The sequence below is a fragment of the Hemicordylus capensis genome, chromosome 5, assembly GCF_027244095.1.
Source record: "Hemicordylus capensis ecotype Gifberg chromosome 5, rHemCap1.1.pri, whole genome shotgun sequence".
Taxonomy (NCBI): domain Eukaryota; kingdom Metazoa; phylum Chordata; class Lepidosauria; order Squamata; family Cordylidae; genus Hemicordylus; species Hemicordylus capensis.
The window spans coordinates 149,921,933-149,940,043 of NC_069661.1; the positions used below are offsets into that span (position 1 = coordinate 149,921,933).

Here is an 18,111-nt window from a genome sequence, read left to right on the forward strand (position 1 = left end):
CCACAACACTTTCGCCCAGTTCTCCTCTGGATCATTCAGATGTGCATTGGCAAACTGCAGACGGGCCTGTACATGTGCTGCCTTGAGCAGGGGGACCTTGCGGGCACTGCAGGATTTCAGTCATTCACGGTGTAGTGTGTTACCAATTGTTTTCTTGGTGACTATGGTTCCAGCTGCCCTGAGATCATTGACAAGTTCCCCCCGTGTAGTTCTGGGCTGCTTTGTCACCGTTCTCATGATCATTGCAACTCCACGAGGTGAGATCTTGCATGGAGCCCCAGACCGAGGGAGATTGACAGTTATTTTGTGTTTCTTCCATTTGCGAGTTATCGTGCCAACTGTAGTCACCTTCTCACCAAGCTGCTTGGTGATAGTCTTGTAGCCCAGTCCAGCCTTGTGCAGGTCTACAACCTTGTCCCTGACATCCTTCGACAGCTCTTTGGTCTTGGGCATGGTGGTGAGTTTGGAAGCTGAGTGATTGCTTGCTTCTATGGACAGGTGTCTTTTATACAGGTACTGTAACAAGCTGGGATTAGGAGCACTCCCTTACAGAGGGTGTTCCTCATCTCAGCTCGTTACCTGCATATAGTGAAAAGACACCTGGGAGCCTGAAATCTTGCTGGTTGATAGGGGATCGAATACTTATTTCCCTCACTACAATGCCAATCCATCGCTGACTTTTGGGCACTGGGCTTTTGAGGGTTTGTTTGTTGTTATTCTGTCTCTCACAGCTACAATAAACCTACCATTCCAATTATAGCCTGGTCATTTCTGTGTCAGAGGGCAAACGGACAAAATCAGCAGGGGATCAAATACTTATTTCCCTCAGTGTACTGTTAGTAACTGTTTTCCTTTGGAACTCTGTGTGTGTCTGTCTGTCTGTCAACTACCAGAGATCCTGACCATCATCTTGGTTGCTGTCTGAGAGTTGATGCCACTGTTATTTGTGGCATGGAAAGAGGTAGCCCCAAAGCTCAAGCCCAGCTTTGGTGAATAAGAGCAGAGCACGCCATGGGGGCCCGGCAGGGTCGGGAGCTTAGCTGCTACAGCAGGAGCCGTGCTCCTGGGTCTGGCAGGATGGGGATGGAGATTCCAGGCTGGAATCTATGCAGGGGAGTAACAGCAGGAGAGAGGGCATGCCCTCAACTCCTGCCTGTGGTTTCCAGTGGCATCTGGTGGGCCACTGTGTGAAACAAGATGCTGGACTAGATGGGCCTTGGGCCTGATCCAGCAGGGCTGTTCTTATGTTCACTGCCACTGGCATGAAGCTAGGGAGAGCTCAGGTCAATGGTCAGGTCAGTGGCCTCTTTGTAGCCTGCCTCCCCAAGGACCATGTTTTGGTTGTGTACTGCTTATTTGAAGTGTTGTGATTTTTGAATGTATTTAATTTTTAAAGAGAATTGGATGTAAGGAATCTGGAAAGGCACATAATTGAGTGAGCAATGATCAAGAAATAACTTTGGATTCTTAACTAATGTTGCATTGCTTCTCATATGATTTATGTATATCCCTATTAATGTGCAGTTGTCTTATCAATTATTTAGGAGTTGCTCATGAGGAACTGCTTGATTTAGCAAAGTATCATTTTGGTAACTTACCATCTACTCTGAAAGGAGGAGCACCCGCCCTGCCCCCTTGCCGGTTTACAGGCAGTGAAGTAAGTCGCGGCAGCGAGTTTTCCCTTTCCTTTTCAGACAAACTATAGGAGCAGCAGCCTCCAAAATGGCTAATTAATACAATAGTAATAAAGTCTGATTAGCTCAGCTAGTTCAGCTGCAAACACTGCTGAGAAATGTGATAAAGGAGTAGAGATTGTTAGTATCTTTTGAAGCAACATTGGTAATTTGAAGGGGGTTAAGTTACAGTACTTGTGTTCTCACCTCTGCTTCTTGTGCTGCTTTGATTTTCTTCATTACTTATTTAACCTGTTTTTCTATACAAGGTCATGTGAAATTTGTTTTATAAAATTGTTAAACTTTTATCATAGAACTACTGATGTGTATATTAGTTTTCTATTTATTGTTGTGTGAAGTACATGTTATTTTCCAGCTGTTTTTGTAGTCAAAATCCATTCTGGCTGTTGTATTGATGATGTTTTCAAAACCCTGTATTTGTGGTACACTGTCAGATTAGGGTTCGAGATGATAAGATGCCTTTGGCACATATTGCGATAGCTGTTGAAGCAGCTGGCTGGTGTCACCCAGACACAATTCCTCTCATGGTGGCAAATACTCTGATAGGCAACTGGGATCGTTCCTTTGGAGGTGGTGTGGTAAGTTGGTTGCAAGCTTTCTAATGTCAGAAAAAGCCCAATTCAAGGAATATGATTTTGTATGTTCTGGAACTAGATCTCTTAATTACATCTAGACATCTAAGACAAACAAATTTTTAGGCCCAATGGATCCATTACCAAATGAGGGGAAAATTAGATGTGATTAAAAGCAGCTGGGTTGGGATTTGGATCTGAATGCTACACAGAGGGTGGGGTGTTAACTCTCCCAGTTTTTACCTGATTTAAATTGCTCCAAAAAGATTGGCTGTGGAGGGGGAAGAGATATCTTCCCCTTTCATGGCTAATAGCACCTGAGAAAGGGATTAATATCAAGCAAACTACATAGAGGAGAAGGGATTAACTGCTTTCTCAAGTCCCCCCCCCCCAATGCTTTTTAAGATAATTGGAGAGGTGATTGCAAGGCTTGTATGTTGCGTCTTGTTTACACACATTGAAACCTTTCTGAAAACAGGAGGCAGAATGCTATGTAATCTTCTCTGTGGTGCAAATGGGAAAGCTAAGCAAGTTTTGAAGATATATTTCAAGCTATTGTTCCTTCTCACAATGTCTATTGATTTTTTTAATCTTGTAATTTCATTTAAACTCTAAATCATCACTAAATGTGCCACTTGAGGGTTGGTGGGTGCTGGGAAGAGATGAAGTACACAAGTAAAAATCTGAATTATTTAAAGGCGTTACTATTGGTATAAGCTTAGTGCTATTGGAAAGATTTGTTCTACCACCCAAAATATATTCCCTCCTTTATTTTAACAGAATCTGTCCAGTAAGCTTGCACAAGTTGCGTGTCATGGCAACCTCTGTCATAGTTTCCAGTCATTCAACACTTGTTACACAGATACTGGACTGTGGGGTGTCTATATGGTTTGTGAGGCAGCCACCATAGAAGACATGATGCACTTTATTCAGAGAGAATGGTAAGGAAACAAGCATTGCTGAAAGTAACTGATTTGGGATATTAGCAGGTTCTACTTAAACAACAAGTTCAAAGAGTGGCATTAGAGGCATATTTGACCTCACAGCTCACTTGTGTTAAGAGTGAACCCAAGTTGCTTGATCATAAGCAACTTTATACACTGCAAATTAAAATATAATTCCAAACAAGCAACACTAGAGCTTATAGGCCAAGCAGGAGAAATTACTTAAGAGTATGCAGAAAACTATTGTTACTGAATGTTGGTGAAATATTTTATTGAGAGGACACTGTGCAGGCGCCCTTGTGCTTTACCCATACAAAGTAGGGAGTTTTGGAAGAGGAGTGCCCTTGGCTCTGGCTGGTGTTGAATTTAGACTGTTTGAAGGCTAGTGCAAGGTTACCAGTGGTGGTCTTCAGCTAGTCTCAGAACCTGTCTGATTCTTTGAGTTGCTGGGCATGGGTAATGGCTTACACAGGAATAGGCTGCTGGAAGCTGTGTGTGCATCCTAAAGGCCTGTGTCTGAATTTTGACTGTGCAATTGCTTAGTCCAGATTGACCCAGTGATATGTAAAAAGAGCAAAACGTAGTCATGAGCAAAAGTGGTGGGCAAATAATTTAACTGTCATTCCACTTATCTCAATGTCTTTTAGGATAAGACTGTGCACCAGTGTTACTGAAAGTGAGGTAGCCCGTGCTAAGAATCTTCTAAAAACCAATATGCTGTTACAGCTCGATGGTAAGAATTACCATTGTTTTCCTCTAAAGTTCAATATAATTAATCTGAATACAGGCTAAGTTTTTGTGATTTTAGGTTCCACTCCCATTTGTGAAGACATTGGACGGCAAATGTTGTGTTACAATCGTCGAATCCCAATTCCTGAATTGGAAGCAAGAATTGAAGTGAGTGTGCTTTTTTGTTTTTTTAAAAGGTACAGTCTATATTTTGGCTAGTAACAGAAGCCTTACATAAGACTGAATATGCAGCAATTTCCAGAATTCGGCTTCCCAAGGATCCCAGCAATCATCATTAAATAAAAATTTCTAGTAGTTATGCTTGTAAGTCTCAGAATAGGACTTCTAGTAGGTGTGGCAAGATTGCAGTATCCTACAAGAGTGCCTTAGCCTTCCCCATGGCTAATAAAACCTGAATAAATTATGTCCACTTATCAAGTTGCATAGTTGATTAAGGTTGCAGAATTTAGCTTTTTTAGTGCAAAATTTGGATTGCTTGGGTGCATAATTTTTTTTAAAGTTAGATACCTGGCTATATTCAGGGTTTCCTTGTCACTGGAAAAAACTGTGAGAGCATATTGTGACAGCATATTTTGACAACTGTGCTGGCTCAAATGGAGGTGAATTGGGCAGAAAGTAAGCTTACTAAGTGTATTTCATGTTTCAGGCAATTGATGCTCAAACTATCAGAGATGTTTGCACAAAATATATCTATGATAAGTGCCCTGCCATCGCTGCTGTGGGTAAGAATTTAATATCCAGCTGACTTTTTAAAAAAAGGTAAATATTTGATTTTAAAGTTGTTTCTTTAATTTTAGGACCACTTGAGCAACTCCCTGACTACAACAGACTCCGGAGTGGCATGTACTGGCTTCGTGTTTGACACTTACTGAAAAACTTTCCTAGAAATAAGCAATGTGAGATTCAAAAGGACATCCCCATAAAACATTCAACTCGCAAACTGACACTCCCCTTGAAATAAAACCAAGGATTGATCTACAACATACTAAGTATGTAGTCTCTCAGTGGAAGGAGAGAAATCTCTAAAAATGTACACATTTGTGGGACACTTCAGTTCACATAGTTGACACAGCTAAATTCTTCAAACTAGACTTGAGTCCATGATGAACTGCAGCCAGGAAGAAGCTGTACAATTGTCTGAAGAATTAAAAAAAAGCCTGTTCTGTATTTGCATTTTTATTATAAAACAAAACACACTAGGATTGTCATTAAGAAGCTCATTTCTTAATTTTAGCAGCATTCACTACTTGCTCTTGGGCAGCTTTCTTTGCCTTCACCATTTCAACAAGCTCCTAGAATGAAGAGAGAGGGGGAAAAAGCTTATTCATATTAAGTTTTATCTGGTAGAATTTCTTAGGCAGTTCCTCCTTATTGAAAATAGTGAGTACCCAGAAAGAAATTAAGTTTGCAAAATCAGCCCAGACTTCCTAGCCTTAAATATGTCAGTAGTAGGGATATGCAGAACGTTTTGAGTGTTCCGAGCTCAAAACAGAACACCCTGCAAATCAAGGGCCTGTTCAAAGTTCGGAGTGGAGCGGCCTATTTCATGTCAGAACATTCCAACATAGAACAGGATCATTCCATTGGAATAACCAGCTTGACCAGTTTTGATGGAACGTTCTGCTGATTTAGTTTTCCATTCTAAGCTTGGAATAGAATGCTAAATCAATTTTGTGCACATCCCTAGTAATGAGTAGGCTCTCACTTCAGAAAAGAGGGATGTACACAAGTATGTATCCCACTTCATCTGCATACCAACTAATTCTGTAGACTGTCTCACCCTCACTTAACTGTGCTACTATTAATTTGATGATAGATCAGATTCTACTGCTGCTTCCCACACTGGGGTACCAAGACTGTAAGGTTCAGTTTCAAACCACACACCTTTTGCAAGACTGCGGTAATACTGTACAAGGATCTTCGTGTTGCAATAGGCCCAAATTGTTGACAAGTCCCCATGAATTTAATCTCGATGAGTGAGGAACAATCTTAATAGCATTGTATTTAGTACATTTCTATACTGTCCCATACAAAAAAGTTCCTGGGCAGTTCACAATATAACCAAAGAAAGTATGACTTTTTCAGCAGTCCTATGATAGGGACACTTGCTATAGGATGAAACAAATGGTCTAGCAAATCATTAAGCTTGTCTTACTATATATAGTAGGAGTCAAAGGAAGGAGAGTATAGCAAAGAGTGGCAGAATTATTGAGGAAAATAGAAGTAGTATGCTGAAAAAGATCAGAGAAGGGAAAAACTGCTGCCTGGAGCTAGGTGAGGACAGAAAGAACTGGGGCAGTGTTATCCCCCTCAGCCCCGAGTGGGCATGTCATTTCTTTCTTCCAATCAGATCTGTCCTGTCTCAGAACCAGTGGGGGCGGGGGATAACCCATGAGATGGCCCTGGCAACAGCAACCGAGAAGAGTGCTTATGCAGACAACACTCACTTATCGCCTAAGCTAGTAACTCTGAAGTTCATTCATCAGATTAATGGTACCTATATTACTAAAGAAATGATAGAAGCATTTTGCTACCTTATATCGCTTCATGCAGTCTTTTTTAGATCGACCTGGAACAGAAGCTGCTATTTTCTCCCATCTTTCAGGAGTGTTTACTGGATATGTCTTCAGAGCTTGTTCTAGAAGTTTTTGCTCTTCTGTTGTCCAAGGAGATGAATCTGTAAATGGTGCTATTGGAAAATGACACACATGGAAATGAGCACAAAGTATTTAAATCAACAACATCCAAGTGAAAAGTAGCAATGCAAAAAGCCCTATGGGGTAACGTTCATCTTTCAACTGCGACTCTGCCCACAACTCTAGAATATGTGATTCTTTAGAGGCTTGTCAACTAGGCACCACAGCTCACAGGATACTGCATGAACCTGGCTCCTGTGGCTTCTGACAAAGAAGAATGAAAGAGGCCTTCACTGTATAAATGGCATTGTTTTGGGTTACACTGATTTCATTGGAGCATAGAAGTGGCCTGCAAAGGAAAAACTGCCACACACATCCAGTGGCACAACTGGAAGCATGGAAAAACCAGAGCAGGGTGTTCCACAGGATGCTGAATAGTTTACCAATATTTATTTTGCATTTACCTTCAAAGCGTTCTGATGGTGCAGCACTGTCCGTCTGTGGCACAACTCCATGCTCTTTTTTAAATTTATCAAAAGCTTTCTTGTTTATATCATCCTTTTGATGAGGATCTGAGGAGGATAAGACCAGTTACTTAATATGGCCGCTAACAATACAAGACGAAGTTTTGTCATGTCCCAAACCAATGTTTCAGAAAAATGTTTTAAGTCGTTTGGATAACACCAAATGTAAGGGACCTCACCTGAATTTCTATCTCATGAGTGTCTAGACTATTAAGCAGTTTTACAATGAATTATACGACTCCTTCCATATATTGGCACTTGCCGCCTCCTCTCACATAGAAAGTTCTTGAAGTTAAGCCATGTGAGTCACGGACAAGTCATATGTTAGGTATCATACACGCCTATTTTATTTAACCTCCTCCTATAATGGTGCTGGGAAGAGTGACTTACTGTATTTGAAATGTAACAAATTTCCTATACTGGTGAATAAATGTCCAATTAGATTTCACTCATCAGTGGTCAATTATTCTTATGTACATTTTAGCCACTCTCAAAGACAAAAACAGGACTGAACACATGGTTTAACACATGGCTGACTATTCACCACATCTCAAAATAAGTAGTCAGTATAAGTGCTGACTATTCACCACGTCTCAACAAAGGCTGAAGGCATTTGCTCTGGTCCGGTGTTCCCTCTAACCGGGATTCCCAGATGTTGTTGACTACAACTCCCATAATCCCTAAGCAAAGGCTATTGCAGCTGGGGATGCTGGGAGTTGTAGTCAACAACATCTGGGAGTCCCCGTTACAGGGAACAGTGGTCTCTTACAGTTGGGGGCCACCTTTCCTTGCTAGTTATTTCATCCCTTTAAATTGATCCCTTAGTTTCAGTCCCTAGTGAAGAGATGATGATTTGTGACTGGCTTTTGTTTGAAAGGACAACTGACCACATCAAATCTATATAGAGAAAGAGAGCTGTATGTTGTAAGAAGTATCATTATTAAAAATACTCCCACAATGATAGAAAGCTGAAATTTGATGTGTGCACATAGACAGGCCAAGATACTCCTGATTACTAATAAAAGTTTGGGGACAGAATCTCTCTCACTTGGGAATTTGAGATATGAAGCGCAGCATCCAGACAAATGCCCTCATGCAAGAACACTTTGCTGAGGGCTGAGAGATCCTCAGGAACACATTTTCAAGGCCAGCACAAGAAAATGGGCCCCAGCCAAAAAAACCCCACACCACCCTGCTGCACAACCAACATTTTCTTCTTCAAGGGCAGCATTAGTCTGGATGCTGCCTGAAGCATTCCAGCTGAGAGCAAGCCAAGGCACACGTGCCATGCACTGGAGAGACAGGAGAGTTCATCCGTCACACACTTTGCCTCCAACTGTAGAGAACTGGAAATGGGCAGTGTGTGTACACTAAGTGGAGTTTACTAGTGAGTAAAATGGAAGCATGCAGACCATCTTACAAAGATAAAGGTACCAAGTTTCTGGAGGCTCTTTGCTTTGTTGATAACATCTTTTGCCGTTCGCTTTATTCCTGTAGTAGAGTGCAAATTCATATAATTGGCAATCACTTCCCACCTATACATATGCAGAAGGAAAGCATGGAAACATAACAGATATTATTGAAAAGCTACAATTGTCTGGTTAATTAAAAAGCAACAAGCATTTTGTAAGAAATGGAGTCCCTGAACGATTAGTGAAATTACTAGTTGAATGGTTGAGATAAACAGAATGGTTTTAGATTACAGACACCAACCTTTCAAAATAAAGGTTCAGCAATTCTTAGTTGCTCGTCATGCATATATTTAGCAATTTCAAATCATACAGCAAGTGGGAGATCCCTTTAAGAAAGATAGAGGGGCCCTTATCTTGAAAATGACTGGCTTTCAGTTCATTCTCCTGTCCCTCTTCCTGGCTAAATCCAATCCAGCTCACTATCATGCTGTCAGAAAAACATTTTAATGAAGCGGGGGAGGAAGAGTCATTCCTGGTTTTGTGACTGCCTCTCCGATTGCTGGTTTTGTGAAAATCCCTGGACATAATATGGTTTCTTCTGTGGACACACTTTCTTTGTTAGGTTTCTGAGACACCCTTACATTAATTTGTGAACATTCTTATTTAATAGATCAAAATCAATCTCTTGCCCAGTCTTCCTTTCAGAGTGTGCATGTGTGTATGAGAGAGAAAGTGTGGATTTATAAACTGATACAAAACATCTGTAGGCAGTCTACATTTAAAAAAAAAAATTAAAACCATTAAAAACAGAACACAGAAGAGCACTCATTTAATTAACTAAAAGCCCGAAGAAGGGGAAGCTCTTATTCTAACAGGGAGCGCATTCCAAAGTCCCGGGATGGCTATGGAGAAGGCCTGATTCCAACTCATCACCAAGCAAACCAGTGGTATTTGCAGCCAGACCTCTCCTGATGATCTCAGTGGGCGGCAGGGTTCATGACAAAGGAGGCACTTTCTTCAACACCATGGGCCCAAGCCATGTATATATACATATGCTGCTCAATAGTAGTAGTAATTAATAATTAATAATGATAAATCATTATATATATATACCTTGAATTTGTTCCAGCAGGAAAGAGGTTTACCGCTTTAATTAGTAATTGCAAGTCATCTTCAGACCAGTTCTTACTTCCACCTATGCCTCCACCTGTTGATTTTTCAGAGCCCTTTGTTGCTTGTCGCATACGAGCATCTGCTTCTTCTTTTTCCCTCCTTATCTGTTCATTCACTTCATCTATCTATATGAATATAAAAACACAGACGTTTTAGTACTGAGTTAGTGCAAACACAAAACCCTTTTCCCAAGATGTTATGCAATTGCCACAAATCCCTGGGTTCTTTTTGTTCCGAATGTTACTGTGGGAGAAGAAGTCCATTGATTTCCAAAATAACAGAAAAATTAGATTTACTGTAAAAAAAAAGGATAGCAACTGCATAGTAATTCTAAAAAAATTCTTATAATTCTAATGTGTCATAAATCCCAAAATGATTACACAAGATTTATTCAAGATCTGGGCAAATTGCTTTTAGACTAAATTTCTAATTCTGATGGATAATTCCCAAGAAAGGAGGAATGTTTTCATCTATTTATGGGTTCAGGGTTTCACCACATGTACTTGATGTAGCCACAATGGAGTGAGAGAGTTAGGCCTTTAAGATGAAGTTTTCGGTTCAGCTATTCAGTTTAGTAGCATAATAAAACAAGCAGTCCTTTTGCTCTCAGTCAGTTGAGAATTCTGCTGGAGAATATGAATCTCTTTGCATACAGAGTGCACCATATTTGATCACACAAGTTCCTCACCCTTTCAAAAAGTCTTAAATATACTGCCCAGAGGTTTTAAATTACCTCTCACTCTCCAAGAATGAAAGGGGGGGGGAGATAGTAACCCATTTCCCCCCTATTATTTATTTATTTAGATTTATATGTCGCCCTACTCCCACAGGACTCAGTGCGGCTTATAAACAATAACATATACAGCATGTGTATGCAAGTGTTGTTCACACAGATTTATGTAATTTTTAGATAATATACTGCTCTTGCATTCTGAATATAGTTAAGATTCAGCTAGTTTAGCAAATGCAATAAAACTAGGTGGTGTTAGTTATATAAGCAGCTGCGTATTTTCTCTTTAGAAATGTAATTCCACAAGGCACGTTGTTTCCTACATGACATAACACATAGTCAGTATTCATATGGCTTAATAAGCTCATCTCAGTATTGTCATTATGTTGATTCACTGTTACAAGGCAAAAGATTAATAATTACCTGTTTTTCTACAGCAGCCTTTCCTTCTTCCCTTGTTGTGGATGTAAGTGCTTCGTTCAAGCACTGCAGACTAAAAATAAATTATTGAACGATATTTCAGATCTAGTAGAAAGTTGACGGTAAAAAATACGTAGTGTGTAGGTCAGGAAAGCATACCTTGTCAACTCCAGACGGTCACACAGCTTTTCTACTTCTTCCATCATCTTCACACACTCTGCTTCATTGTCAGAAAAGTAATTCCAGTTCTGAAAGCAGAAAACCACATGTTTTACCTTCAGATTATAGGAAAACTGAGTTATCAAGGAATACGCCCTCCACGCCCTATGGCCATCTTCTTCTTTATATATATTTGTCTAAGGCATACCCGTGGCTAACCCCATGTGTGGCAGCTCTCATGAGAGTTCAGAGAACTGCCGGATAGCCACAAGATGGGTGGGGGAAAGAAAATGGCAGTGGCAGCCTGCCAGCGGGCAAGAAAACAAACAAACAAAACCCAGTGGCAAATGGTGCCAGCCAAAGAAAATGGCGGTGGGCAGGGAAACAAGAAGATGGGCAGGGGGTGGCCGGGGAAGGAAGAAGATGGTGGGCAGGGGGCAACAGGTTGCCGGTGGGCAGAGAAGGAAGAAGATGGCGGGCGGCGAAGATGGGCAGGGAGGGGAAGAATGCGGTGGGGGCGGGCAGGCAAAAAAGCAGTGGCAGGGGTGGGGGTGGAGTAAGCAGCAGTGGCGCAGGTGCTAGGGGCGCAGATGCTCTGCACCGGATCAACTAGTAAATAAATACTCCACAGTTACATGAATAGCTTTCATGGCTGTTTAAACTAATTAATTAATGGGACTCATGACTAATTTGTCCCATTCATTTCAATTGTGCTTACTCATGACTAACTTAACCTGAATCTTGTCCAATGTCATCAAAAGCTGTATTATGTTATATTTTCCAAACACACAGCCTCTTCATACTATGTTGATAGATTTTACTTTGGAAAATCAAGTGCAAATTTCTAAGTTTTGTCAGTACTAATCTTGATCCCCTTGAGTAAGAAATGGAAGATAGCAGTGGCAGATATCTTGCCTTACCCAAGAAAAATCCATGAATTACTTAGCTGTGGATGGGTGTATGTTTACACTGCAAGCCTTGACAGTTGCTTGAAAGAAATTAGTTGGGGCAAGTTCACATATTGTTATGTTATCTAGTTATTGAATGTTTTATTCCAAAATAGAAGAAATCCCACAAGTTCCCAGTTATGATGAATAAATTGCCTGTTATCAGGTTAGTCAGACTGTAACACAACTGGGAGATGAGGAGTAAGTTCAGGACATTCAGCTTAAATTGCAGGGCCACTTTCCTGCTTTTAAAGTAATTCCTCCACAAGAATTTTAATACTTGCATACCACTTTTCAACCATAATGGTACTCAAAGCAGTTCACAATAATAAAGCCATATGTAGAGAAGGGTATTGCCCTCACACAGTTGCATCCCATGAAGTGTATCCATACATGAGAAAATATCCTGAGGCGTGAGAACAGAGCCACTTAACTGTCTTAGGAACACCAGGTGTTTCAATGGCATAAAATGTTACTCATGCACACTGTTTTCTACTCTGGCCATGGTTCCATGATACCTCTTGCCAGTTGCAATCGTATGTATGCTTGCTTAAGAGTAAGCCCCATTGAACATAGTGGAGCTTACATCAGAAGAAACATGCACTGAAGTACAGTGAATGGGAGGGAGAGAATCCAAGCAACCACAAATCTGTGTAAACCTGACCCTGCCTATTTTATGGCAGCTTATCAAAGAAAAAGAAAGCAAGTAAACAAAAACGTTTTGCAGTGTTTTCTAAAGATCCAATAGTTTCAAAAACAGCAGATTTCAAAAGAATAGCTTCCACAAGGTTGACCAGAAGAGAGCCTGTTTTAGGTACTGTACATTTCCCTGTTTGAACTGATATTTTGAATTACAAGGAGATCATTACCTTGCAGTCTAAAAGATGAGTTTATCCAGGGAAATGTAGAGTACCTTAAACAGGCTCTCCCCAAGGAGAGGTTTCATCCATCTCTCAGTCTGATCCCAGCCTTGGATTGGGGAGAGTAAACTGCCCCCTCATGGGTCCCTCAGAGTCAGATCCAGGTTCATTGAAATCAGTCCCCCTGACTGGCAGGCATGGCTAAAAAATGCAATAGTGGACACCATCCAGATCAAACCAGTTAAAAAGAACAAAAAAAAATCAAGAAAGTACAGGAGGGTCTCCTCTACATCTAAGGGCAGTTCTCCGTTTTTGGTGCTATTTTTGTTCGCTCATGCCATTACGGAGCCCTTTGCTGCCGCTGCGCCTGCCTTTCCTGAAGTTCTCCAAGCCCTCAACTCTGCTGAAGTGGGAGGAGATTCTGCCAGGGGAAAAGCTGCTGCCTGTCTTAAATTTGAGGTTAAATTTGAAGCTCCTTGAGTTTCCACACTCTCCTTCATCTAGCCGCTCCCTGAAGCTTGTTGCGCCGTTCTGCTGCGAGTCTCGTGGCCTGAAGGTGGGAGAATCGCTTTGTTGGCATTCAGCCCAGGTGGCTTTAAAGCGGCCAGTGCTGACGCTTGAGGAGGGGGCGAACTAGGCGCTCTGGATGCCCCAGGAAAAGCATTCTGGCCCTTACCCCTGGGCACCAGCACCACCATGCACCGTCTTGCGGTCTCCAGCACAGCGGAAAGGTGGGGGTGGGAAAGCATGGTCGGGAAAGGCTTAAAAACGAAAGAAGGGTGTTTTGTTTTTAAGGATATCAATGAGGACAGTGAAAAGGAACAGAAAGAAGTAAAATTTTGAGGGGAAAGTGAGTTGTAAAAAGTAGAAAAGGTATCAGAATAGAGAGATAAATTGGAGACTGCCTGGAGCAATGCAGGACAGAAAGAACTGGGGCGGGGTTAGCCTCCTCCGGCTCCAGTAGGCATGTGTTTCTTCTTGTTAGCTAATCAAAACTGTCTTGCCTTGGAGCACATGAGAGGGATAAGCCAGAGAGATGTCCTTCACCCCAGCAACTGAGAATTGCCAAGCAAAAACTTTATTGATGCCACATGGCAAAACATCCGCTTGTCCCATAGACCACTCTTTCACAAGTGACAGGCCATTAGGGCTTGATATTGAGCAAGGTTGCTGTGTAGAGGAAACAGGTACGCCGGCTATTGCTCTCTTAGTCTTGGTGACTGCCTCTAAGTAGCTGTCAAAGCATGGTCACTATCAGCCTGTCTGCCCATCTGGACATGTGTAGCCTTGCCTGCCCCGAAACGGTGATCCTGCTCTCCTGGGGTCACTGGAAAGCAGGGGCTTCCCTCTCCTGCAAAGTCCTGTGCTGGCCGATCTGCATACAGTGCAATGCTGGACCAAACCTGGGAATCTTGAATGGGTATAAAGGTTTGTCCCAGTATCTTCCCCATCCGCGCATGTGGCCAGTCCAAGAGGCACATGAAGCGTCAACATCTCCTTTGGGTGAGTGCAAGGCTTCACAGGGAATTGGTTTCGGGTTTTGTTTTTTAAATGAGATTCTGTTTTACTATGGAGAGTTGGGGGCCCTGTAGAAACCGGGCTCCCTTAGGTGGGTTGGCTAAACTCGTGATCACGGAGTCTGAAGATAGCAACAACAACAAATTTTTATATACCACTTTTCAACAAAAGTTCCCAAAGCGTTTTACATAGATATAAATAAAATGGCTTTCCCCAACAGACTCACAATCAAAAAAAGAAACACGACAGACCTCCCCCCAGCAACAGCCACTGGAGGGACACTGTGCTGGGGGCTGGATAGGGCCAGCACCCTCACAGCCACATGGTCCTCCCCAGTAGACTGGCCCTCTCATGAGAGCGCAAGCTGCCAGTGGAGCTGGATGTTGGTTGGGTCTGCATGGGCTGCTTTGCCAAAGTTACCCTTCGCAACATCATCCCAGGTGGGACAGACTCTCCAGTTTCTTTTGCCCTCCCTCATCTACATATCTCGTCCTAGGATGTCTTCATGCCCCCCTCCCTTTCCTAAGTAACAAGGAAATTGGGTCCCCCGAGATGCCCCCCCTGCAGAATTGTGCTTGTGCACAACTATGTGGGTGCGGGGCAGCAGTGCCATCGCTGTCAGAAGAAGCACTGACATGACATGGCATTTAAAGGGGTTTAAATGCCCCTTCTATGCCGAGATCAGGTGGAGCACTCCAAAAATGCATCAGGCAGGGGCTCCCCTCTCCTACAATAGGAGGTTGGCGGGCCACAGTTTGACGAATGTCTGTGGCACAATTCACAGTCAGAAATTGAAACCGTGGGTTTACCAACCTCTGGTTTCATGCTACATCTGAACTTGGCCCTAGTAAGTTCAGTATTCCTTTCTTAAACCACATACATCTAGGATCACTTTTGTGGCTTGCCTACACAAGAACGTAAGAACAGCCCTGCTGGATCAGGCCCAAGGCCTATCTCGTCCAGTATCCTGTTTCACACAGTGGTCCACCAGATGCCTCTGGGGAGCCCACAGGCAAGAGGTGAGGGCATGCCCTTTCTCCTGCTGTTGCTCCTCTGCAACTGGTATTGAGAGGCATCGTACCTCTGAGGCTGGAGGTGGCCCAAAGCCACCAGACTAGTAGCCATTGATAGACCTTTCCTCCATGAATTTGTCTAAGTCCCTAAATGGATGCTGAAGATGATGGATATTTACACTAGTATTTTACACTGAGAACTGTAAGCTATCAACTAGACATGGAATCAAAGTATTCTGTTTTGGGATTAAGACCAATGAACAGTGCTATTCTGGACTGCCAATCTAGGATTTAAGAGTTAGAAAGCTTTTAAATTCTCAATAACTTTTAAAGCTACAGCCATAGCCATATACCTTGCAGGTTGTTCGCAGTTTCTGCCTTTCTTTTTTAATTGCTTTTTTCTGTATATCCTTCTCTTTTTTCACCAGCAGTGCTTGTTGTCTGATTTCTTCCTCTTCTTTCTCCTTTGCTAACCGTGCTGCTTCTAATTCTGCTTGCCTTTGCTGAGACAAAACAAAAACAATGGAATCACTTGAATCTGATACCAGAACCACGTCAAACTAAATGCTGTTTGTGATGCTCTTTGTCACCAGTATGTAAAATTGGCTGCTTCTATTAAACAATGACCCTTTACTCTTAACTGCTGCAGAGAGAATTGACAAAAGCAGTTTATAAAATCTTCCAGGAAATCACAATTCATGTTCACATATGTTATGTGTAAAAACTCTAGCCACCTAATGGTGCAGCAGAGAAGTAACCTGTCTACAGAGCAAGAGGTTGCACACCTGTCTCAAGTCATACCACTAGGTTGCTGGTTCGAATCCCCACTGGCATGTTTCCCAGACTATGGGAAACACCTATATCAGACAGCAGCGATATAGCAAGATGCTGAAAGACACTATCGCATACTGAGCGGGCGATAGCAATGGTAAATCCCTCCTGTATTCTACCAAAGACAGCCACATGGCTCTGTGGTCGCCAGGAGTTGACACCGACTCAACAGCACAACTTTACTTACTTTAAATAAAATCTAAAATTCTTACAGCCCTGCTTAGAATGCCACAGAAATATTAAGGGCAGACTCAGATACAAAGCTAGACCATGATTAAACCATGGTTTAGCATTATAAGCATAAGCTTTGGCTCACACACAAGAGGAGAAAGCGTGCTGCTTCCATTCTTAGCTAAAAATAAACCACCATTTGTAACTGCATCTGACCCTGTCAAGTCACAGTTTGTTCTAACCACAGTTTGAACAAGCCAGAATATGATTTAATTATGGCTTAGCATTACATCTGAACCCACCTTATCACTTCAGCTAACTTTCAATATTTAATTTCATCAAAACTAAATAATTTGTATGTACTGTATTTACAAACATTTGAATTCTTACAGGTATAATTTGAAACTTACTCTCTCTTTCTCTTCCTGTTCCTTTCGTTTTGCTTCTACCTTTGCTTTCTTTTCTGCTTCCTTCTTTGCTTTTTCTTCTTCCTTGAACTTTTTAATTCTTGGATCACAGCTGTATGCATTGTCTAAGAAAAGGAAGAGAAGTATTTGTGAAGGCAGTATATAAAGGCTGAAATTTAATGAGATGGTCTACAGGAAAAAGTTGAGCTTGCACTTACCAACCAGAGTCCTTATTCTGTTCATTTCTTCCTTTTTCCTTAGTGCTCTAGCTGCTCTGTTCTGCTTTTCAATCCACCTTCTTTCATCTCGACTACAAAGAGAAATTAAACATGTTAGGTCAAAAGTACACTGATGCTCAGACCAATTTCTGGTGAAGTTCTATAGGAACCACAGGATATTTACACGCAGATAGCAATCTCTAACTGCTAGGGATGTGCCTGAATTGTTTCAGCGCCTCACTACAGCCACAGCTGAATCATTTCAGCAGGGGGCAAGCAGAACTTTAAATGGAGGCACACAGGACTTTCCTGCTCCTCCGCCACCGCTGCCTCCCCACTGTTGGTTCTAAGAAGTTGCACTGCGTGGCTGCAGCGCCACGGTGGGGCCGCAGCGCCACGGTGGGGCCGCAGAGGAACAGGTGAGACCTGTGTGCCTCCTTTTGAAGCTACCATTCTTTGCCCCCGCCCCCCACGGCTGCATGAAACACTTCATGCACATCCTTCCTAACTGCTCTTGCATCAACAAATTCAACCGGGCCTCAACAGAGCGGCAGGATTGGTGAATCTTCACCAACAGAGTGACTAACTAGAAGCTCACATTTATCCTTTTACTACCACAGTTTAATAGAAAAGAGATAACTTTCTACCCCAACCCAACTTGCGTTTGAAGTGGCATACAAATGTGTTAAGTAAGTAAGTAAATAAATAAGTAAGTAAGTAAGTAAGTAAGTAAGTAAGTAAGTAAGTAAGTAAGTCTTACATACAAATCATATTCATTGCCCGGACGCACACTTGCTATTAGCTAGTCACCTGCATCACCTGAATATATCTCTGAACTCTGTGCCCAGGCATTTCTGCTGTCCTTTAGCTGACCATTCCCAACCTTCCCTCTCCTAGTCCAGGTACATTTTTCCTAAATTCAAAAAGTCATCCAATCTGCTCCTTCCTTGCATTCAGTTCTTTTGCCAGTACAATACAGGTGGCCCTCGTTATCTGCAGGCTCCATAGCTGCAGTTTGGTGTATCTGTGATTGGGTCTTAGAGATCCAGTTTCATTATCTGCAAGTAGAAAAATAGGTGAAATTCACCTATCCATGGTTTTGAGTGACTGGAAATGATTTCCAGTGTCATTT

At 42.1% G+C, this 18,111-nt stretch overlaps 2 protein-coding genes across 8 annotated transcripts in view; one reads left to right on the forward strand and one right to left on the reverse strand.

The window, feature by feature from the left end:
- PMPCB (peptidase, mitochondrial processing subunit beta) overlaps nt 1–5,127 on the forward strand; it is a 22,424-nt gene extending 17,297 nt beyond the window's left edge. For all 4 annotated transcript variants that reach the window (XM_053252470.1, XM_053252467.1, XM_053252469.1 and 1 more), the window contains exons 7-13: nt 1,545–1,657; nt 2,129–2,272; nt 3,047–3,207; nt 3,858–3,943; nt 4,019–4,107; nt 4,607–4,682; nt 4,758–5,127. In XM_053252470.1, the coding sequence (XP_053108445.1) occupies nt 1,545–1,657; nt 2,129–2,272; nt 3,047–3,207; nt 3,858–3,943; nt 4,019–4,107; nt 4,607–4,682; nt 4,758–4,822 (734 nt within the window). In that variant the 3' untranslated portion in view covers nt 4,823–5,127. The remainder of the gene's footprint in view (nt 1–1,544; nt 1,658–2,128; nt 2,273–3,046; nt 3,208–3,857; nt 3,944–4,018; nt 4,108–4,606; nt 4,683–4,757) is intronic.
- DNAJC2 (DnaJ heat shock protein family (Hsp40) member C2) overlaps nt 5,121–18,111 on the reverse strand; it is a 26,820-nt gene continuing 13,829 nt past the window's right edge. The window contains exons 8-17 of one of the 4 annotated variants that reach the window (XM_053252465.1): nt 16,980–17,071; nt 16,765–16,886; nt 15,706–15,855; nt 11,015–11,103; nt 10,859–10,928; nt 9,646–9,830; nt 8,555–8,655; nt 7,061–7,168; nt 6,495–6,649; nt 5,121–5,252 (exon numbers count right to left, since the gene is read on the reverse strand). In XM_053252465.1, the coding sequence (XP_053108440.1) occupies nt 5,178–5,252; nt 6,495–6,649; nt 7,061–7,168; nt 8,555–8,655; nt 9,646–9,830; nt 10,859–10,928; nt 11,015–11,103; nt 15,706–15,855; nt 16,765–16,886; nt 16,980–17,071 (1,147 nt within the window). In that variant the 3' untranslated portion in view covers nt 5,121–5,177. Of the gene's footprint in view, nt 5,253–6,494; nt 7,169–8,540; nt 8,656–9,645; nt 9,831–10,858; nt 10,929–11,014; nt 11,104–15,705; nt 15,856–16,764; nt 16,887–16,979; nt 17,072–18,111 lie in introns of those variants that run through there. The other 3 variants (XR_008307872.1, XM_053252464.1, XM_053252466.1) reach the window with 3 other exon arrangements.